The 23,955-nt window shown below is 36.0% G+C and overlaps 1 protein-coding gene across 1 annotated transcript; it reads left to right on the top strand.

Annotated features, from left to right (window-relative positions):
• Positions 1 to 135: 135 nt before the first annotated feature.
• LOC145692350 (uncharacterized) lies at positions 136 to 23,430 on the top strand. Its single transcript, XM_081767649.1, has 3 exons — positions 136 to 292; positions 6,995 to 7,576; positions 22,714 to 23,430. Exons 1-3 carry the CDS (start codon positions 253 to 255, stop codon positions 22,770 to 22,772), a joined length of 681 nt encoding a protein of 226 aa, XP_081623775.1. The 5' UTR covers positions 136 to 252; the 3' UTR covers positions 22,773 to 23,430.
• Positions 23,431 to 23,955: the final 525 nt, after the last annotated feature.

Raw genomic sequence — 23,955 nt, 5'->3', positions numbered from 1 at the left:
ATGTAGATAATGGCAGTAATAAGTCAGTGAAAAGAGATTACAGAAAACACATTTCTAGAGTTTAAAACATATAAACAACAGGTCATTTATTTTCATCATGTAGATATGTCGCAGATATCATTATCATAGCACCTGTGGGCTCAGATATATCTACGCTTGTTATCTCTCTAATGAAAGAGCTCCAGTAGTGATCATAAACGTTATTGATCTTTCCTCATCTTTTCTTTTCCAGCATTTCTTTTCGTTTAAACTATGGTCCATCAAAGTTCTCACTTGTTTTTCCTCGGTTCAGGTAAGAATATAATATTTTTTAAAAAATCTTTATTAGGTAAAACAGAATAATCGAGATGAGTCTTGCACATGTTATAAATGAGAAGTTTATGTAAAGTAAATAATAAAATGGAAAGGTATATGTATTTATGATTTACTAGCTGAATTGTTCGTTCTTTGCATGGGAAGAATAAGATACATGCAAAATATTTCAAAGTAAAGAAATGAGCTAAGTAAATAACGAAGAGTAATACCTTTGACCACGAACCATTGCCACCTTTATCTTTTTACATGCCACCTAACACGCACGGCAAAAAATAAGATTTATGCAATTTGAAAAAAGAAATCAGTGAAATAAACCACAAAGAAAAACCCATGCCGCATTGCTCACTGTCAATTCCCAGTCCAGCTGACATGCTCCTTCTTAACTAGGCTTAGGCTTAGATTTAAATATCATCGAAATGTACCAATCAGCTTAGCGAACCCGAAAATTATGAATTCGAAACTAGTCTCTGCCATTTTGGAAATTTACTTTCCCTCTTCCCATGCAGATGGAGCCTAAATTTGGATTCAAATGAAATCTGGAGTGCCACTATTCATCTCAGTGACCCCGAAAACTATAGATTCGACAGTAGTGTTGGTTGTTTTTGATTACCTTTACACATTTCCCGTACCACCTAGGGATACTAAGGAGTCTTACTCCACACAAGTTTTTTTTTTTTTTTTTTTTTTCGATTGAAAGTCATACGTGTGCCAAGTTTGGTTGAAATTGCTCCAGGCATTCCAGAGTTATGCTACAATATACTCACATACATTCTTACATGTATTTTTATATATAAATGTTCCACAATTCCTGTAATTTTCTACAGTACTGGAAGAAGACGAAGTTTTTACCCTATTAATGTGAATCTTGGCATTCTTATTAAAAATGTTTGAATTTTTCATATTTCTAAAGTAAAAAAAAAGAAAAAAAAGAAAATCACTGTTTAGCTCCCCTTTCGGGGCGTAAACACGAAAGTTCATTTTCCATATGGGAGATTCAATGTTACATTTTGGAAGCAGTTTTCTCCAATAAGTTATTGGTAAGTATTTTTCGCAAATGCGTGTTATTTTTATTTTTTCTACAAAATGCAATAACACTCATCTGCAATACTAATACAGCCGTCTCGAACATTATTTAGGGTAAGGGCCCCCTTCTGGTAATGGTCCCCTAATATTAATTTTAAGCATAAATTTTCAAACTCTGCACTTCGACGTCATTTTAATGGGTAAATTCTAGTCAGCTTTGTCAATCTTTCTTGTTATTACTTCATGTTGTTATTTATTATAATTATTATTATTGCATTATATTATTATCTCAGAGATTTGAGTTGAGTTGAGTTTAACATGCCTTTCAGCAGCGAGGCTATATGAAATGGGACCTACTGATTAATGTGGAATCCGAACCACATGAGCTCCTGCCAGGAATCGAACCCGGCCAAAGGCGCGTACGCTAACCGCTTAGTCACGAGGGAGCTCATCTCAGAGATTTGTTAGATATTCCAATGTAAACTGGCGTTCAGCTGTATCTGGAACTATGTTTGTAAATAAATAAACTATTTAAAATTTTTAAACAAAGATTTGAAAGTGCTTAGCCAATTAAATTGTAATACAAATAACTTTCCACCAATGATTTTAGACTATCAGTCGTAACTATAATCCTAAGGTTCAAACATTTTCAAACTAAAATTTCAAAAAACAAAAATGTTCAAACTGTAATTAAAAATATTAAACAAAACTCTTCAAAAGCTTTTGAAAAAAATAAACACAATTGAAAAGTGATCAGCCAACCAGGTTGCACCAAGAATAATTTTTCATCAATGACCTTAGACTATGACTTGTAAGTAAAGTTCAAAGTATGAAATTGTTGTTGATGCATATTATTCGTTTTAATAATTACTTATCAGGTGGTACAAGAACTTTCAGTTTAAAAGCTCAACAACATTTGTTTTAGCAAAACAAACATTGACAAAAACAAATGATGTGATACAAATTTTTCACAAACTTGTGAAAAATTATACACAGATTTTAAAATAATTTAAAATATGATCGAAAAATTTTAAACAAAAAATTTCTGAAACATTTAAAAACTTTAAGTAAAAATTTAAGAAGTTATCAAATTGAGAAGTTACAGCCAATCAAATTGTACCAAGGATATGTTTCCATAGACTATGAGTTACGATTCAAGTTCAAAGTGTAAAGTTGTTATTGCATATCAATCGGTTTTAATAATTAACTATCAGGCTTCAAATTCTAATTTTTTTTCACTAATAATCTTAGACTATGAGACGTAACTAGAAGCGTAGAGTTCAAAATGCAAAATTGCAAATGTACTATTGATGTATATCAATAGTTTTCAATAATTATCTATCAACTTTCAACTCCAAAATTTGGAGTTAGAAGCAGGGATCACCTAATCAGATTTCACTAAACTAACTTTCCACCAATAACCTTAGATTACTTATAAATCATGATTTTAAAAACCCCAAGGTTCAAACTGAAAAATGTATACAAGGTTTTAATAATTGCTTATCAGGTTTCGTTCCTTAAATTTCGATTTTAAGTCCACAATTTAAAATTAATCAGAATATGTGATCAACCAAGCAGTTTGGACAAAAGATAATTTTCTATTGATGAATTGAGACTACAATTCCTAAGTTTCAAAGTGTGACATTGTTGATCAGAGATAAGGATTAAACCTGTCAGATGGCACCAATGATCTGTCGCTGACGTTCAACGTGTTAAGATGATAAATTGGGTCAAAATCTTCCAAATTTGAATTTTCGTAATTTTTTACCATTATAGGATATATGTTAAACAACACTAACTAAAAAAAGTATATACATCCGAGTGCTAGAGAACAATTGGCTATATTTTATTTTTGACTGCTCAAAAACTTAAAAGTGGGCCAAATTTAAGTAGAGTGTCTCAAGGTACGTACACTTGTCCATTTTTTTTAAGTGGGACACTGTATTCATCCATATGTCATGGAGAGTATATATCGAAGTGGTGGGAGCTTGTACAGAAATCGAAAGCACTAATGACGTCCATTACGAAACCGTAATAAAAATTTTCCGAATGCATATACTGCGCGAGTCACATGAATATACAGGGTTTCCAGAAAGTCCATTGCCACTCCCAGAAATCACAAACGGCGAGGCAGATGTCAAAACAGGAAAACAGGTGGTTAATCATTTTAAAAGTACACCATATCAAAGCAAAAAAGTGTTGTCCCCGGGTCACCCGCAGGGTCCCAGGCGGGGTCCAACTCAAAAATTTGAAATGGTAAGGGGTCAAGTAGCATATCATGGGAAAGTTGTTACGAAATGAAAAAAGACGGAACAAATCTCAACTCTTTAAAATTACCCAGTACAAAATGGCGGCGGATCAAAATGTCAGCAAAAACGTCATTGTAAAGTCTATGGCTACCCCGAAAACCTGAAATGGCGAGACAGATGTCAAAACAGAAAAACACGTGTGTCATCATTTCAAAAGTACAATGATTGAGAGTAAAAATATTTGTCTCAGGGTCCTCCGCAGGGTCCCAGATGGGGTTCTACTCAAAACTTTCAAATAGCAAGGGGGTGCGGTAAAATGGGCGACCTGACAGACTTCCAAAGAGGCATGATCGTTGGTGCCCGTCTGGTTGGAGCTTTAGTGGCGACAGTGGCGAATATTATGGGGGTATCGAAAGGCACTGTGTCCAATGTCACGAGGACATACTCAATTCATGGGCAAACGACGTCTGCAAAGCACAACAGTGGTCGAAAGACAATCCTGTCAGATTGGGTCCGGAGGGCATTAAAGCGGATTGTAGCAGCTAGAAAGAAGACCACTGCAATGAAAATTACGTCTGAACTCAATTCCGGCCTACAAAATCCGGTTTCATCGAAAACAGTTTGACAGAAACTTCATAAAATGAAAATTCATGGCAGGGCCGCTATCGCCAAACCCTTGGTTAGAGCAGTAAATGCGAAGAGGCGTATCCAGTGGTGTAAGGACCACAAGGCGTGGACTCATGAGCAGTGAAAACACGTAATGTGGTCCGATGAATCGACCTTCACCTTGTTTCCAACAACCGGTCGTGTTTACGTATGGAGAACACCGTCGCAGGCCTATGATACAGACTGGCTGCTCCCAACTGTAAAGCATGGGGGTGATTCTGTTACAGTATGGGCAGTGATATCGTGGTTTTCCTCATGTCCCATCTTAGCGCTGCATGGAATGATGAATGCTAAGGCGCATGCGGCCATTTTGGGGGATCAGGTTCTACCCATGGCCCAAATATTGTTCCCTGATGGTTATGGCATCTACCAAGATGATTTGACACCCTTTCACGCTGCAAAAACGGTGAAATCATGGTTTGAGGAGCATGACCAGAAGCTATCACACTTCTCCTGGGTCCCACAATCACCAGATCTGAACATCATTGAGCCATTGTGGTCTGAGTTAGAAAGGCGTGTTCGGTCTCATTGCCCTCCACCAGCATCCCTTAAGAAACTGGAGCATGTTTTAGAGGAACAATGGTACAAAATTCCACTCACCATGATTCAGGAGCTGTATACGTCCATTCCATGTCGGATCCAAGTTGTTTTGGACGCAAAATGAGGCCCCACACCATACTAGGTATGATTTTCACACTTTTGCAAACGTTTTAGATTTTTGTCCAACCCCTATATATATAATTCCTCTCAAATTGTGAAAGAAGTGCGTTAATTTAGCCATGTACTATGAAAGGGGATGAACCCCTATATTCATCCATATAACCACGTAATGTGATGAAGCATCATCAAAGATAGAAAGTAAAACACGTCAAGAAACTCAGAAATTTGAATTTTTGACGGTTTTTTATTGATAAAAGGGAACGAGATTGACCATCCAACTTTGAGGTGGTGCTCCTATGTGCCCATCTCAAAATTTAGTAATGAGCCAAGGTACTCCTGCCAAAATCAAGAGTGTATTCACTCCTATGACGTCATACCGCGTAATCATGTCATGTAACATCCCTCAGCCAATCAGAGCCGATTTACTCCAATTAACACAAATACTTCTTATGTAGTATTAATGAAGTGTCTACTCACTTGTTTTATCGTTTTCAAATGGGTAGGTGTCCTATCTTAAAAATGTGCTTGCGCTTACGGCTGGCCTGTAATCGTTAGGACTTTGCAGTAATCGCTTGTTAGTTCTAAATGCCTATGCAATACTCTGAACCTTCAAAGGAATTAATGGGCTACATGTATCGACAGTGAATGTTTTCAGTTTCCTACACAAATCTTTGATATACTTAATGTCTCCTAAATATATCAACTGGTATAGGGAACTCTTCTAGCGAGTAGGAGTCTTCCAACATCTACGGTGTTGGCGATCGAGGGATAAAGCAACTTCGCCTACTTTATGTCAAAACTTAAAGGTATCAAATCCCACAGCTTGACTACAGCCCGGCAAACCAACACAATCTCCTGAAATTTCAGAGTGGTCTTACTAATTCCCGGACCTAAGATCATTCATTTTCCGTGCTAAAGTGCCACATACGTACACACCAACCTCCACCTCCAGGAACTAATGGCACGTATTACTTGCTCATTTTTGAGAGGTATACCTAAGCCTTTACTTTCCCGATAGGGTTGTGTTTGAGTCCTTCAATTTCTGGGCAACTACCTTACTTTTATCGTTAAGCACTCACGTAGACACTGTGTAGCTTTCCTGAACCCATGGTACGTGTAGGTCACAATTTGAAAGTGAAACCCTTCTTTTCCGCTAGATGTGATAGCGTCACAACCCCTGCCAACCTTAATTTATGAATTAGGTACCGTACATTACCGAACCCTATGATTGATGTAGACCATCTGAAGATCAGACATTGTCATTTGGGAGCCTGAGCCGGTCGAGATAATGATAACCCTACTTCAGAATCATTCTACTTCCGTATTTAGGTTCCGTGTGTTCTACTATGAAAATGGCAGGACTAGTCACCCATTTGGGAGAATGGGGATCCCTCAGCATCATTTGTATCCATGTTCATCACTGTAGCACATTACTGTATAAGGGAGAACAATGCAGTTGGATAATGATATCTTTAATTATTCCTAATTTATTTAATAAATTCAAGCGACATTAACCGGAACCTTAGTGTTCCAGATATGAAATTAGGAAGCCTCTCCCTCTTTCTCAGCACGGGCTTGAAACAAGTCTTGGAGGAGTTAGATTTTTGTATAATTAATTTTAGAAAAAATACGATTCGTATGACATTGTGAAGAGATCCAAGAGTGCAAAAGAAAATGGTATGCTGCATCTTTTTGAATCATCCGCCGCCACGTCCTGCATTCAGATTTTGTTTACGTGTAATCACTGATCATTTACCTTACATACAAAGTCATACTATATCCTACTACTAGCAATTGGAGATAATGTGAGTTTCTTTACAGATTTTATTGAATAAATGATAATACGTACTTAGTAATTTTTAAAGCGTGCATTGTAAATAAGGTGACAGTTCTATTTGACTTCATAGTTCAATTATCATTATTGTTCAATCACCATGGATTATTATTCAATTATTGTTTAGGAAAATTGACGGTGCAATGTTTCATTTCCAATTTCGTCACTGGTGCATTTGAAAGAATAAATTATTCAGAACATAACATCGCTTGCACTCATATATAAATGTTTTGTTTTCTCTTTACAGTTCTTCTTGTCTTCCAGACACGTACAGTTCAAAACAAAGTTATTTTTTCTTCTAACGAACTTCCATCTAATTTACAAGACATGCAAAAACATGACTTATATCTGAATCATATTCTGTTCAATTTTCAATTTATACACAGTGGATCTCAAACTAACGTCCAAACGATGGAAGAGGTGATAGAATTGCCTTCTGCTAATGAAAATTCAGACTGGTTGGTATCGCAGGTTAAAAATAGTGAGGTGTTACCAGAAAATAAACAACAACAACACATATACCAGGTGAAAAATCAGGAAAACAATACTGAGAATGCAGAAAGTATTCATGTAATGGAAGATCTGGCGTTTCTCGTTGTAAAATCAACTAATTATTCCCAAACAACTGAAGAATCGCCTTTAGAACTCTCAGAAACGACAACAGTATTAATTGACCAGAAGCCAAGTGAAGATTATGATGCCGACGATTCAACAGAGCCAAGCAAATGCAACTGTCCTGTTACGCAAGAATATAATCCTGTGTGTGGATCTGATTTGAATACGTACAATAATCCTGGAAGACTCAGATGTACTCAACTATGTGGTGAAGGTAACTAAATTTTTTTAAAGATGCTTTCTTTACGTAGTTACAGACAGTGGCAGGGTTATTCTCCCCAGGGGCGGATCCAGGACGGATTTCTGGGGGGCGGTGGGTTGTAATACTGCTACTTAGACCTACTTTTAAGAGCTCCAAACTCTGGGATGGGTTTTATTTATATATAAAATAAGAAAGTTTCCTCTTCTAAGGTGGGCGATTGCTCCAATCGCCCCCCTGGATCCGCCCCTGATTCTCCCATTACATTACCATATAATAGAAAAGAACATGTGTTCTAGTTTATATACATACAGCCGCAATTTGTAATACGACTATCAAAATACTGCAAGCGCATTTTTCCTCACATTTGGATTTGGATGATGTTAGTAAGACGAGGCGAAGTTTACGAACGAGCCACAATCAAATTGGTTCCCTTAAGTAGGTACAAATGGTTTCTGCACAAGCACATGAGTATACAGAAAAGAAGAGAGAAATCTGCGATTTTGAGTCAGATTTATAAACTGGCTTATGTCTTTCATACGTTCCGTTGCAAACGCGGACTAAATGACTGTTAGTTAAAATACAAACAAATTTGCATCGTTCTCAACACTAACTGTTGAGTAATGTTCAGTTCAATTCAGTTTTATTGAATCCTTAGATCACATACAGTAGATAATATTGGATTTGTCAAATTGAATACTTAGTTGCATGTCAAAATTACAGAATTCAGTGACAATGTAAAAACAGTTTTCAAGTTTGAGTAGTTTCTTAAATTTAAGAATGTTTTTCTTTTTATCTTTTTTATATTATACTACATTACGTACTTTTATGTAATTTGTTTCCCGTATGTGTGATACCTTTTTGATGCATATTTCAATGTTGACTACTTTTCAAGAGTTTAGATTTAAAAAGAAAGGAAGAAGCAGTACCAGAAGATGTAGTACAAACTATTTCCTTGCAACATGTAATTACTGTATATTCATATTTGACCGTCTTTTTCTAAAATGTTTGGTTTAGGCAGTGTTGAAACCAAAGGAGGAGCCAACCAGAATGCCCCTGTTAGATTTTAGACTCAGAAATTACGTATAAAATTATACATTTTGGCATGTTTTAAATTTCTTTTCTTATTTTATACTTGAGGTTCCCTCAAGATTTTTTTCCTACGCTACGAGGATGAGAAGAAAGGTAGAAACATAGAATGTGCTAGAAGCTTATTCAACTCCCTGTCAATACCCAATACTGAAACTGTATTACGCCTATATAGAAACGTATTTTCTCAATCCTCACTTTCTCGGTTCATCCTTTCCAACTACACTATCTCACGGACAGCTTTTGTGTACTTACAAAAGAAAATTATTGATCCTATTAAGTTTTAGAGAACATATTCTCACCTTTGAAAATGGTATTCAAAAGTAAGGAGGAAAATTATTTTCATCATTGAGACTTGCAAAGTGATGTATAGGGCTGTGCCATATCGAATTTGGACATCGTACAGGCAATATATATTATTAGTATTACTACACTACACTGTTGTATACTATACTAATATTAATGTAAACTATTATTTCTGTTACATTTTATACCTGTAGCAATCAGAAGTTTAGCCAGTATGTTTCTATTTCATATATACTCCCTAAATTTCCTTGTTAAAATCAGTTATTAGTAGTAGTTCTGATGTGTTATGAGCAGCTTTTATGTTTGTTTGGGTATGAACATGGGTTATAGAGCCTGGGTGATATGTATTTGTTTTAGTTATAATGCTAATTATTCAATAGTTATTACTACAGTATATAGTATTTGGCTTTCCCATTACTTAGTACCATTACTTAGTGGTACTAACAAGTAAGAAAATTGTACCAAAACTACTTCCAAAAGTCATGGATATTAATTTTGAAAACGAGACGAGAAATTCTCGAGACAAGAGTAAAAATAATCTCAACGAGAATCGAGACGAGATAAGAATACTACAAAATTTACGAGGCTAAACCAGAAAATCTTATAACTCGTCTTGTGGGTAATATTAGTATCGATAAAATATCGAAATTTGATCGATATATTGAAATATAAAAATATCAGATATCGAGAAATATTGAAAAAGCGAAAAGTAACGTAATATATTAAACATATTGAAATATTGGATATCGAAACATTGCGATATGGAATCAAAAATATCGATATATTGACCAATATATTTTTATGTGGATACTTAGATATTTGATATCGCATAGTCCAAGTGATGAGTACATTACATCGATAAATTCATGCACGTAAATGTATAAAATGTTTTAAAACAGAAGCCATAGAATTTTGTGATAATATTGTATTAAAAATAAGAAGTAAAGTTGAATTTCCTCGGCACCTCATAGCTGCTAACTTATATGTTGTTCAAGGTCTTGAGAATTATCTTCTTAAGTTAAGTCAGTGCCAACCTTGTTTGACTGACGATACACGACGATGCGACACACTTACTTGATTCTTTTATTAATAATAATATAAATTATAGTATTGTAAGACTGTAAGCTTGTATGATGTGGTACTGACTATTATTGCTACCGCTAAAGACATTGACTAGTATAATCCATCTTACACCTAAAATGATTTTAATTCATTATTGAATGCTTCATGGTTTTCAAATTCTAGTTTCGCAACACACGCTATAACATTGTATGACACATCAGTGTGTGGCGACACATTGGTTGGGAACCACTGGCTTAAGTCATAGAAAAGTGAGACTAGAATGTTGTCATATGAAGGAAATATATGAATAGCATAATCGATTTCAACAATAAGGTCATATAGTACAGAATTTCTTTGTCAACATGACCGGTAGGATGGACTTTGTATTTCATTTCTATTAGGTATTTATTTGTAACCCCATGGAGTTCCACGCATGGAAACCAATAGCGTGCTAAGTATGGCAATAGGTATTTTTTTCTCCTTATCTATTACTAGAAGATATACTATAGATAGAAAACCAAATGATGGTGACAGTAAGAAACTTATTTTTCTTTTGTAATCGGTTGGTAATTATAAGATGACCGTATTTCTCTACAGAGGAACTTTTCAGTCTATAGAAAAAAAGTAGTACATTGCGTTCAATTTGTAGTTTCTGGATGCTACAGTGTTTGGCATCACTTCCTATAGTCATTAGCTGCAACTAGAATATGTATAAATTCTATACGAGTATTAGCACTTAAGGAGAAAATAATGTCTGAGAAGAGACATATAGCAACCCATAGAACTTAGTGAACTGAACAATATGATATGCGTGAGTATAAAACCTCGTGCATAGTTTCCGAGAAAATGAAAGAAAAGAATTTTCTTTGTACACCTAAAAATTGATGCTGTACGAGAACTATAACGTTTATTGAGATGAATCTGATGTCGCAATCAACTCTCATTACACTCTTCATTTTGACACTGCTAAGATTAGAAAATTGTAAATTGATGTTTAATTACTATCCATAGTTAATATAAAAGTAGAATTTTCGTTTTGATGATTTCACTAAATTCTCTTTATATGTCTTATTTTTACAGAAAAAAATGTTTTCGTATTTATTTAATTTTTTAGTTATTATATGTTAACATTATTTATGAGGGCCATAGCAAGCCAAGATAGCATATATCTGCATGCTAATCTTAATCTTATTTTCAAAATATTACCCCATGATTATCTTAGCCTTCCATCATTATTGAAATACACTATAATGCAAGGATAAATATGTTCGTCATGAGCCTCAAAATACATTGATTTAAAATTTTACTAGGAGTAGGGAAAATATGTGGAACCAGCTGTTTAGCGAAGATGCATAATTCTCCATTTCTTCATTTTCTATAGAACACGATGTAAATACTCGTGCGAGAAATGTAAAACTAGTTACATCCAAGTCTAATGTACACTTTTCTACAACACAATAATTAGATACGTAGTTAACAAAGTTGAACTAATATCCAATTAGGATTATATTTTACCAAGAAGGTAGTTTATGACTCCATGCAGCATTGCATCAGTTTCACATTATATATGACTTTTTTCTTTGAAAGTTATTGTAATACTTCTGTACAGTATATACATGGGTGACGAATAGAGGATAGAACAGATTAGTTGATCTTCAGGGTGTCTAGTTATTTTTATCTTCAAAACAAATATAAACAGATCATTATAATAATAACATTTCAAAACAAAACTAAATCTTACAAAGAAGTAGTATATATTTCTCACGTTAACACAAAATTCTTTAACTAGCCTACAGCATACACTTCCTATTCCTATAACAGAATGTGCCCTTGATATTACAGAATATCTTTCCATTTTAACACGTCCGCTGCGGCACTGTATCATAAAACTGAATTTGGATTTCACAAGGGACAACACCCAAGTGTCCGACTCCAATTTCAATGATTTTTTTTCTGATACAGGGCATGCATGCATTATTTGTGATGACAGAAATGTTTGTCATGCTGCAAGTTTTATATTTTTATATATTTTTTAGGGGTTGTGATGTGGTTATTAGAGATTACTGCAGAAGTCGCTTACTACCCTTTGTAAACGAGGTTTTAATGAAAGAACAACCATGTAGATACATATAAGATCTAGGGGGAAGCCGTATGGTAGCTATGACCTTGACGGCAGCCATATTGAAATCCGTCATTTTGGATTAAGGTCAAGTTTTTAAAAAGAGAATAGCGTAATATGATACATAATTTCAGGCTAGAATTTAATCAGGAAAACAATCATGAAGTTAGTTTTAAGATTCGCACATTTGGGAAAAAGCTAGAGGCATATTAATTGTTTTTAATTACTCACACTGTGTGCGAAAATCCCGTACCTCCGTTTCTAACCCGCGTATTAATGATAATAAGTGGATAAAAGCTTCGGTAATACATATTATACCTAGAGGCAAATGGTGCGGAAAGGGTAACCTTGATGGTAGCCTTCTTGAAATCCGCCATTTTGAATAAAAGTGAAGTCTTGAAAAATGAAAACTATAGCATGTGACACCTCATTTTAATAGCAAATTTTCCCCAAAAACCAATGGTATGTTTAGTTTTGTTCTATAGTTAATCAGTATGAATTTAGGACTGATTCTAATGTGCAATAAACGTCCATTATTCGATCTTTCAAATTGGCAACACTACTAATTTTCACCACATGTTTTAAGATCGCAACTGGCACTTCGCAATTGTTACCATGGCTCATGTTTTCTAAATTTATTACATTTTTTAAAGAGTTGCGATTTGTCAGTTCATAAATAGTGTTGGGATAAGCATCCAGCAATCTTTCTGAATTTTGAAGACTTGCAATGTAATTATTTATTTCAAACCACAATACAACCCTATGGACTTATGTAACGTAAAGAAATACAAATGAAATTGTAACAAATTGTTGTTACATGAATATAAAATTATCAGGAAATGTGGTCTACATGTTGCGCAAACGACAAACAATAAGATATTTTTAATAAATACAACTTTAAAGGAACAGCAGAAATAATAGAAAATATCAAAGAGACATAATATGACTCTTCCCAACACGCTGTTTGTACACTCCGCATCAAAAAAAATGCGACAGCTAACGCCATGCATTTAGGCCACCCAATTTACACTTTCTTATCCCATAATCGTGTCAGATAAAGAGACCACCTCTCACTCCTCCTTTCTTCTCTTCCATACTAAAATCAACTAACAACATGAGCGCAATTCTATATCAAACTACACATATATTAGTTTCGATAAAATGAAATAAATAAAACCGAGACGAAAAAAGATTCACAAGTTGATGTAGGGCGAAACTGAAACACACACAATAAGAAATTGAAACCCATGGATGTCTATTACACAGAGATTCAGAAATGAGGCAGAGAGAGTAGGGGAGAGAGAGGGGGGAGAGGGAGAAGAGGAGAGAAGAAGAAAAGAAAAGGGAGAACAGATAAAACTGTGGAATTCAAACGTAGTAAGAAAAGAACCTAATATTATAAAGTTCCGTTTCCAGAAATCCAACAGTAATATAGAAAGAACGTTTGTTTTTACATATTTTTTCAGAACTATTCGAATATATAGAGGATGCTTTAAACATTCATTATGTCACTTTCATAATGGATAGCATACTCAATTTCCAGTAGAACTGTAGATCTCCGAGACACATCCAGGATAATGTCAAAAGTTTAACACGAATGCTTTTTTTTTCGTGTGGTTCGATTGCAAATTCGGTAGTGTTAACTGAACATACTGATCCAAAATACATTCTAATAAACCCAGTAGGTAGCGATGGTCATATCCTCCATTTCAGGCTACTAATGAAAACTGAAAAAAAAAGAAACGAAAAGAAAAGAAAAAGAAAGAAAAAGAAAGAAAAAGATAAAATTGAATAAGTGCTATTTTATGCTAAATTTCTATCAGAAATACCCTATATTAAAAGTCCAAACGGTATCGTAATGAAAAGTTACAAAGTTCGAAAGGAAAAGCTTATGTTCCTCATAGATGTAGCTAAGTAACTAAAAAAACTAACTCTATGGCCTATGGAACCCGGAGGTTCAGTGCCGCGTTCACAAAAGCTCTCCACTGACTTCTATCCTTAGCTAATTGGATCCAGTTTCTACTTTGTATTCCTATCTCTGCGAGATCCATCTTAATATTATCCTCCCATCTGCGCCTAGGTCTTCCTAATGGTCGTTTTCCTATGGGTCTACCAGTCAAGACTTTGAAAGCGTTTCTACTTTCTTCCATTCTAGCTACATGACCTGCCCACCTAAGCCTCCTAGACTTGACGACCCTAACAATGTTGGGTAAACCGTATAAATTATGTAGTTCCTCGTTATGAAGTTTCCGCCATTCCCGATTTCCGTTCCTCTTGGGTCCGAATATTTGTCTAAGAATCTTGTTCTCAAATACTTTCAGTCTATGTTCTTCCCTCAGAGTAAGAGACCATGTTTCGCAACCATACAGAACAACAGGCATGATTATCGTTTTATATATTTTAAGCTTCAAATTCCTCGACAGAATTCGCGACGACAAGAGATTTTGAACCGAATAGTAACACGAATTCCCTGCTTTTAGTCGACATTTAATTTCTTCGTGAATATGAATTTCGTCTGTTAATATTGATCCTAAATATTTGAAAGTATCCACTTTATCAAAAGTATTATTTAATATTTTAACGCCTCCACAATTTGCCGTATTACGGTCCCGACGCACTTCCATGTATTTAGTTTTCTCTGCATTTACTTCTAAACCCATGTCCCTGCAAGCGTTTAATAATATCTCTGCATTTATTTCTACTGTTCTCATATCATCCCCTATTAAATTTACATCATCAGCATATGCCATAACCTGGTGAATGCCGTTCAACTCTAGGCCCTGGTTGCTATCTTTGATTTTCCTTATGGCGTATTCCAGCACAAAGTTAAATAATAATGGCAACAACGCATCTCCTTGTTTCAGGCCATTTTCGACGTGGAAGCTCGTGGACAAAAATTTTCCTACCCGGACTTTACTTTGGGATTCACTTAAACATATCTTAATTAATCTAATTAGCTTTCTCGGTATTCCAAGCTCTGTAAGAACGTTGTATAATGTTTCTCTCCTAACCGAGTCGTAAGCCTTTCTGAAATCAATAAATAGTTGATGTACCGGGGTATTGTATTCCCACTTCTTTTCGAGTATTTGGCGAATGGTAAATATTTGGTCGATAGTTGATCGATTTCGTCTAAATCCGCACTGATAATCTCCAATAATTTCATCTGCGTATGGGGTCAATCTTGCTAACAGAATATTTGAAAGGATTTTATAGGATGTTGACAGAAGAGAAATGCCTCGATAATTATTACAGTCAGTTTTGTCGCCTTTCTTGTGAATTGGAACAATGATTGACTCTTTCCACTCTTGTGGCAATTCTTCCTTGTTCCAGATAAGGAGAATGAGTTTGTGTATCTTGTTCCACAATTTTTCGCCTCCAGCTAAAATTAACTCAGCCGGAATTTCATCAACACCCGGAGATTTGTGTTTCTTTAATTTCTTTATAGCGGCTTCCACTTCTATTCGATTGGGTTCTGGAATATACGGTTCTGCGGTGTGTATCTCCTTTTCTCCACGCACATTAGTTTTTGGCTGCGTGTTCAGCAAATCGTTAAAGAAATCTTTCCATCTATTTAAGAGGCTATCCGTATCAGTGAGAACTGTTCCGTCAGATTTCTTTAATATATAAGCACGAGGTTGATAGCCTTTCTTAAATTCGCTGATCCCCTTATACATGTCCCGAATATTTTTATTTGTACTATTATCTTCAAGTTCCTCAATTTTAGCTTTCAAAAAATCCCGTTTCTTTGTTCTAAAAGTTTTGGAAGTTTCCCGCCTGATATCTGCGAAATTTTGTGTAGTTATTTCATTCGGATTTTGTAGCCACCGTAATTTTGCCTGTTTTCTCTTCTCTGCTAGTTTAATGCATTCTTGGTCGAACCATGGTTTGTTCCTACGTATTTCCGCGTGTCCCAATTTTTCTATTGCTGAACTTTTAATGCTATCTCTAATTTCAATCCAAGTATCCTCAACACTAGTGCACTCCGAGTCTTCTAAAACCGAGAATCTATTCGAAACTTCAATCTGGTATTCCTCTCTTACCTGGCTCTCTTCTAATTTCTTTAAATTAAATCTCTTCGTTTTCGGACATTGAGTATTACCTTTATTCAACGATAATCTCTCCCGTATTATCGCTGCTACCAGGTAGTGATCAGTGTCACAATCAGCCCCTCTAAACGACCGGACGTCAATTATGCTAGATTGTCTTCTTCTATCTACTAAAACGTGATCAATCTGATTATGTGTTTTTCCGTCTGGTGATGTCCAAGTGTATTTATGAACGTCGCGATGTGGGAATTTTGTACTCTTCACGATTAGGTTTTTGGATGTTGCAAAGTTCACGAGTCTAACACCGTTGTCATTACTTTCCTTATGCAAACTTTCGTTCCCTATAATCGGTTTGAAAATATCCTCTCGTCCTACCTTCGCATTGAAATCCCCTAATAGAATCTTCATATGGTATCGCGGGAGTTGGTCAAATATCCGTTCCACTTCTTCGTAAAAACTGTCTTTTATATCGTCATCCTTATCTTCAGTTGGAGCATGTACATTTAAAACAATAATATCACACCACCGTCCCTTAAGAGTAATAAAAGAAAGTCTGTCAGTAACAAATTCAACCCGTTTAATTGCTGGTAATATTCGTTTGTGAACGAAAAACCCTGTTCCTAACTGGTGATTTTTATTTCCTTCCCCGTAAAAGAACGTAAAATTTCCGGAATTCTCAGATCCATTTCCTTCCCACCTAACTTCCTGAACTCCTACTAAGTCCATCCTGTATTTCTCTAACTCACTCGTTACAGATTTTAACGCGCCTGCCCTATAAAGACTTCTAATATTCCATGTTCCAAATCTCATGTCCATTTTCTTTTGCTGATGTCGTGCCAAGTTATCAGTCCTTGTCCGAGGCTTTTGTGAATGTTTCTGAACAAGTACCTTTTTTTTACAGGATGAGGGTGTTAGCCTTACCCAAACCCCCAAGCTGGAGGACCACTCCTAGTCGTCTGTCCGCGACTGCTTATTCAGTATATTCGCAGCTAACCTCTATATCTAGAGGCCTTCTCCTCGATCCGCAACCTGAGGACGCGCCATGCCGTGGTGACAGGAACCCACCATAGATGTAGCATGTTTCAAATATCAACGTGAACAAAACACGTTGAATTATAGGATGGAAACAAATTTTGTGTAGAACTAGTATAAATGAAATTTTGTTTTCAAATAACCTTAGAGATTACCATTTTCTAGTCTTTTCCGAAGATTTCTCTCTTCCGAACATTCAGCATCGATTTCCTCTTTTGTGGATATAACGTAATTTGCACAGATAGAATAAACACGCTAGAACTCTAACGGTCATCGTGTCATTTAGATGATGTTGGTTAGGTTATAGACTACCACTGGGTCGAGGATTCAAACCCGTAGTGATCCGGGAATTCGACTGAGACTCGGTAACCCAACGGATAAAAAACAGATTTTATTTATTCCCTTTCGTTTAAACAGTATTTCTGTCAGAAATGACCAGGACTGAAGATGTTATCCACAGAGCACGAAACACACGACGCCGAAGTTCCCTGTTAATTAGATTTTCTTGCTCCGTTTTAACTTTGGAACACGGAGAGGGAGAGGAGGGGATAAATGAAAGTACAAAGACAAAGTAGGAAAATGTCAAGAAAGAAAGAGGGGGACGAATATAAATATGAAACATACTTATCATTACAGTGTATGATGTAGAACAGATACGCTGTTTACTCGAATTCGCCAGTGATGCCTTGTAAGTTCTCCAACAGAAGATGAATCTCTGTTTGCAGCCATTATTTTATGCGAAAAAATCATACTAACTGATGGGAATCGAACCAAGATTTTCGGTTTGGAAATCTAGCACTCTACCACTACACCACCGATTGCTTTACCCAAACTTTGTTTAACAAATGGTGTAGTGTTACTTTCTGATAACGATAACATGTAAAGTGTATACTGCATATGAATGATGTGTTTGGAATGTCCTGGTAATTTTCTTGCCCTTCCCAATCAACATTCGTAAATCGTCTCTATCATGATACACGTGTTTGCTTCCACATTTTTACGTATTGCTTGTCCAGTATGATAAGTCGATTCTTCACAATCACTTTGTGAAAAAATCAACTTTGGCGTGAACAGCATTTGAATCTATATTAGACAGCTGTATTATTTATAAGGCCATTACGTTATCCCTACACTATCATGACACCTTTAATTATGAGCCAAACATTACTTTCTTTAGCCATGATGTTTGGAACGAGCCGGCTTCTTCCTGTACGGAGGGACGCCTGCAACCAAGAGTTATTGTTGAGTTAGCAATTCAGGATAGATTCTAGACCGGCTTTTAAGGTGTTGTCATAGCATTCCAGAAGATCAGCATCCCGCCAAGATGGAGCACAGCGAAGAAAGTATAGCAGCCTTGGCATGGACAATGAGGCGCGTAGTAGGTAAAAGGCCGAGTGTGCTGAAATCAAGGAAAGACGTGTAAAGAAGAATTCTAATTTAGAAATTTTCTTTTAATATTGTTCGTCTTGCCTCATTAGATAATGCTGCTCCTAGTAAGCTGGCGTTATCTGTCGAAATTCTTTGAATCCCACGTGCGGCTTCGTTAAACAGCTTGAAGAGGTTATTAGCCTGCTCATTGGAGACTCCGAGAAAGCTGACCTCACATTTGGAGAAATTCATTTGCAATCCGATCTCCTTAGCCTGTCTACGGATCATTTCTAATGTCTCTAGTACTGTATCCTTGTCTCCAGCTACAGTCCCGTCTTGCAAATACCATATTTTCAGTTCCGTATTGATACTGTTAATGATGGATTGTAAAGTTAACAGGGCGAACAAATCAGGGCCAAGAGGGTCGCCTTGTTGTACGCCACGCTGAGAGAGGATTATTTCGTCTCCTAAGTGTAAGTTGCTCGTTGCGAGTAACACTGGTGGACGTATCGATAAATTGACGGGAAAGTGTTTTTTACTTGTATGATCATAGAATCACGATTCAACTCGTTAAATACGTTTCTAAAGTCTATCTTCAGAAACTCTTTCTCCTGGTGGTGTGGAAAAGAGTAGTTCATACGAGCAGCGTGGACTGCTGCTTTTGCTCCATGTGGGACGCAAACTCCAAGTTGGTGTGGGGATAGAAAATGTGTTAGAAGTTCTCTAATTCTATGGCAAATTATTTTGGCTGGCAATCTCCTCCACACATTGCCTACTGCGATGGGACGAATGCCGCCACTTTTCTTCCTCAAAGCTATTAGTGATGCTCCAAAGAAAATAGGTCTAATCACCCAAAATAATCAGGTGGAGAAAATCACAGATGGCGTTAGTCAGGTGGTCTTTAGCTTTGCTGTCTTGGGATAGTAGGAGGTCCTTTAATATTGAAGGACGGAGACTGTCCATACCTCCTGATGACCCGGAAGGAAATGATTTAAGTGCCTTCATAAACTCGTCAGCTGATACTCTAGGCGCTACAATACTGGGCTCGATGAGATCGGGAGGTTCAAAAGGGTGGCTGTGAGCCGGATGTTTCTTTTGTAATGCTTCTAATACAGTTCCATTCGGAGAAGCTATAGCATCTTCTGAGATGAGAAGCCGTACTGCGTTGCGGACATCACCGTCTACTAATTTGTTCTCGACACTCTTGATGTTAAAAGTTGAATTTGCTGGTCGTCGAGCTTTGAAGGATTTTTTACTGTGGTTAAGAAGGGCTTCGCAGCGAGAATCAGACCAACATTGCACTCTTTGTTTAACCCATGATGTTAAATTATTCACTTTGTCAGCTTTTGATGGAACGCACAGTGTTACGTAAGGAAGAAAGAAGAGATCCATCCAAGTTTCTGAGTTGTTTGTATGTACTATATGTTGCAATACCTCGCACAGAGAGTCTGCCACTGTAGTTCTAGCCTCTCGAGGTACCCTGCGTAATATTGGGGTAGAAGACTTTAATCTTGCTAGAAGCTTATTGCATTTGGAGATCATCTTTCTTGGGTAATCGACATTATCAATGAATGATTGTGACTTCCGTGAAAGCGAGCATGGTTTGGTTTTATTGATTTCATAATGGCACCTGCTATTGTGAAATGCTAGGCCTTTTAAACTAACACACAATTTGTTACAAAGCTTACAGGTAGTCTCGTTAGGCCTGTTTGAAAATTCAATGCTCTTGTTTAACGCAGTATCATTTTGGGTTCGATTTTTTTTTGGCTGAATTTTGATCCTCATGCGTTGCTTACATGGGAGTTATCAGCGTTTATGGACCTGCAGTCTTTATTGATGGCATCACTAATAATAGGCAAAGTATTACTGATATCGTTAGAAGAATCATGGTCATCTTTCATAGTTATAAAATTTTAAATTTTAAATTTAAGTTTAAATTTAAATTTAAATTACACCCAACTACATTGTTCGAAATGTAATATTGTTTGAAAATTAACGACCATCAATTAAAATAGCGAATTTTCAGTCAATCATCTGAACTACTGAAGCGATTCGAAAACGGATTTCACCAAAAGTCCAATCAAAACTTTAACCACACTTCACCTCGGACCAAAGAGCACAACTGCATTTTACCAACACTAATTGAAGAGAATTGCGCAGAACACAAAGACACGTCTGCTTCTAATTACAACAATTCAAATTATTGTTGTTTTTTGAATTTCGTTTTCTTTCTTGAAATTAATTTTCATTTGATTTCTCGTCTCATCTAGCATCCATTACAAGCTATGTCTTCGATATTACCTAAATGCAAAGTTGGAGTTGTTTCGTTGTGCGTTGATAATTATCAGTAAACGAGTTTTTGAAGAGCTGGTATAGGAAAAAAATAACATTGCAAGTCTTCAAAATCCAGAAAGATTGCTAGATGCTTATCCCAACACTATTCATGAACTGACAAATCGCAACTCTTAAAAAATGTAATAAATTTAGAAAACATGAGCCATGGTAACAATTGCGAAGTGCCAGTTGCGATCTTAAAACATGTGGTGAAAATTAGTAGTGTTGCCAATTTGAAAGATCGAATAATGGACGTTTGGTGCACATTAGAATCAGTCCTAAATTCATACTGGTTAACTATAGAACAAAACTAAACATACCATTGGTTTTTGGGGAAAATTTGCTATTAAAATGAGGTGTCACATGCTATGGTTTTCATTTTTTAAGATTTCACTTTTATTCAAAATGGCGGATTTCAAGAAGGCTAACCGTACCATTTGCCTCTAGGTATAATATATAGGCTATTACCGAAGCTTTTATCCATTATCATACCGAAGCTTATTATCATTAATACGCGGGTTAGAAGCGGAGGTACGGGACTTGCGCACATAGTACGAGTAAGTAAAAACAATTAATATTCGTGTAGCTTTTTCCCAAATGTGCGAATCTTAAAACTAACTTCATGATTGTTTTCCTGATTAAATTCTAGCCTGAAATTATGTATCATATTACCCTATTCTCTTTTTAAAAACTTGACCTTAATCCAAAATGACGGATTTCAATATGGCTGCCGTCAAGGTCATAGCTACCATATGGCTTCCCCCTAGACCTTATATGTATCTACATGGTTGTTCTTTCATTAACATTCTGTTTACAAAGAGTAGTAAAGGACTTCTGCAGTAATCTCTAATAACCACATCACAACTCTTAAAAATTATTTAAAAATATAAAACTTGCACCATGGCAAAAATTTCTGTCACCACAAATAATGCATACATGCCCTCTATCAGAAAAAAGAAATCTTTGAAATCGGAACCGGACACTTGGGTTTGGGTGATGTCCCTTGTCAGTACTATACGAGTCACTGTGTGTGTGTGTGGATGCTAATAATGTTAAAAATCAGTACGAACGAAAATACCACAAACGAACAGAGGTAATACAGTGCATAAAACTACACCGCACAGAAATGAAATATCGCACGATCCACCGGTAGCTCGTAACGCAGCGAACGTGTTAAAATCTTCAGTAAAGATAACAGATATAGAGAATGCAGCGAAATCATCAAGAACATGCTAGTATTTGTCGCATAGAAGAAATAATGGTTGTATGTCTTGTTAAGAAAGTACGATAAACACAAAGGAGAAGCTTATTGTTTACTGCTATCTGCTTAACGCTTAATCAGAAGAAACCGAATCTATATGGGAAGGAAATGTTATATTCCTGTAATAAATTAAAAATGTGATAATTACATGATAAATTATATTTAAAAAATAAGTTTTCAATTACATATATGATGCTTATCTCCAGTCTCTAGCATATTTTCTGCTTCGGATGGTAGTAGTAATATTCATTTAATTATAATAGCAAAAAAACACATCTAAAGTATGCAAAAACTCGCTGATTTGGATTTAAGATCAAGGCATGTCTTAGGTTGTCGAGGACACGAGCTACCTTCTCTTGTCTACCTTCCTTCAAAATTTTTCGGTGTACAGCAAGAAAAACTACAAACTAAATCTAATGTGAAAATATAGCCTCCTTCATCTTTTATTTTTAAGAGAGCTTTCATTACTTTCTTAACTATCTCAATGGAACAACGTATCTTATATTAAATATATTTTGATTGTGCTTCTTTTCAGGTGCAGATATTACTCTTCTTTATTATGGCAAGTGCAAAAATGGTGAGGGCACATTATAGTGCATTATATATACAGAGCTACAACAACAAGATTTAAGGAGAGTGGTACTCAAGTATTTGAAAGATATGATATACATATAGTTAGTAAGATAGTTCGAAATTCTAAGAAATAATAATTATTTTTCTTCTTATAAACGAGTTTTATTTGAATTCAACTAATAGCGTAGCCAAGGGAGGATGACCCGGGCACTGTGATACCGAAATTGGATTTTTTTTACGTGCTCTATTTGTGATCCTGTTGTTACGAAATTGCTCACGACTTCGGTGTGCATGATGTCTTACTCCCGGTAGGAGTACTTAACTTTTACGTTGTTGATCCAGCCCAGCGTCATGAGGCAATTGGGATACAACCTGATTTAAGAGATGTCAAACTTCGGTTCAGAATGTCACAAATAATGGCAACAGAATGACCACACGCTACGAATTAAACGAGCGCCATTTGGCCTAATATGTTTTTGTGGGCTTGTAAAAAAAACGGTGTCCGTTGCCATAGAAACCGCCGTTTCCAGGGCAACAGATCCTGTCACGTTTAGCCAATTGTAAGAAAACGGTAAAAAAAAAAAAAAACTAGTAAACGAAGAAGAGCAATGTAGAGGATTCGCTAAAATTAATTCTCTTTAACGAGGGCGATTACGAAACATCACCTACTAATTGAAATCCTGATTATTTTCCAATAAAGTAAATTTCAATAAACTTTCTTGTTATTGTTCGTCCCTCAATGCATACTCATCTCATTGTTAATTATCCCATATCGGACTCCCGAAGAAAACTCATCGAAACAACTTATTGACCGCGCCTATAGCGACTACTCTCAGTCATGACTCCGTTTTCTTTCATTCAGAAATAGAAAAGAAAGAGAAGAAAGTAGAAGGGTAAAAGAAGGAGGTAGGAAAAGGGAGGAAAAAGAAAGAAAAAGAAACAAATAGAGTATTTTATTAAGAAATAGATTACTGGATAATTCTGGGAATATAGCGAGAAGTCGAGAAAGTTGTTGAAAGATGAATCATTCTAAATGTTATTAACGACTACTCAATTTTGGAATGCTTCGGAATAGACACATGTTCCCTCATACCACCCAGACCTAGCTCCAGGCACTACGTTCGTGGGGTTGCCCAGATCTAGACCAGGAAACGAGAAAATCGAAATCATTTTTTTTGTAATGTTATTCCAACCGGTAATTGAT

This window comes from Thermobia domestica, chromosome 1 (assembly GCF_964235325.1).
Source record: "Thermobia domestica chromosome 1, izTheDome1.hap1.1, whole genome shotgun sequence".
Taxonomy (NCBI): Eukaryota; Metazoa; Arthropoda; class Insecta; order Zygentoma; family Lepismatidae; genus Thermobia; species Thermobia domestica.
The sequence above is the reverse complement of the archived record's forward strand: the minus strand, read 5'-3'. Positions and strand labels throughout refer to the sequence as shown.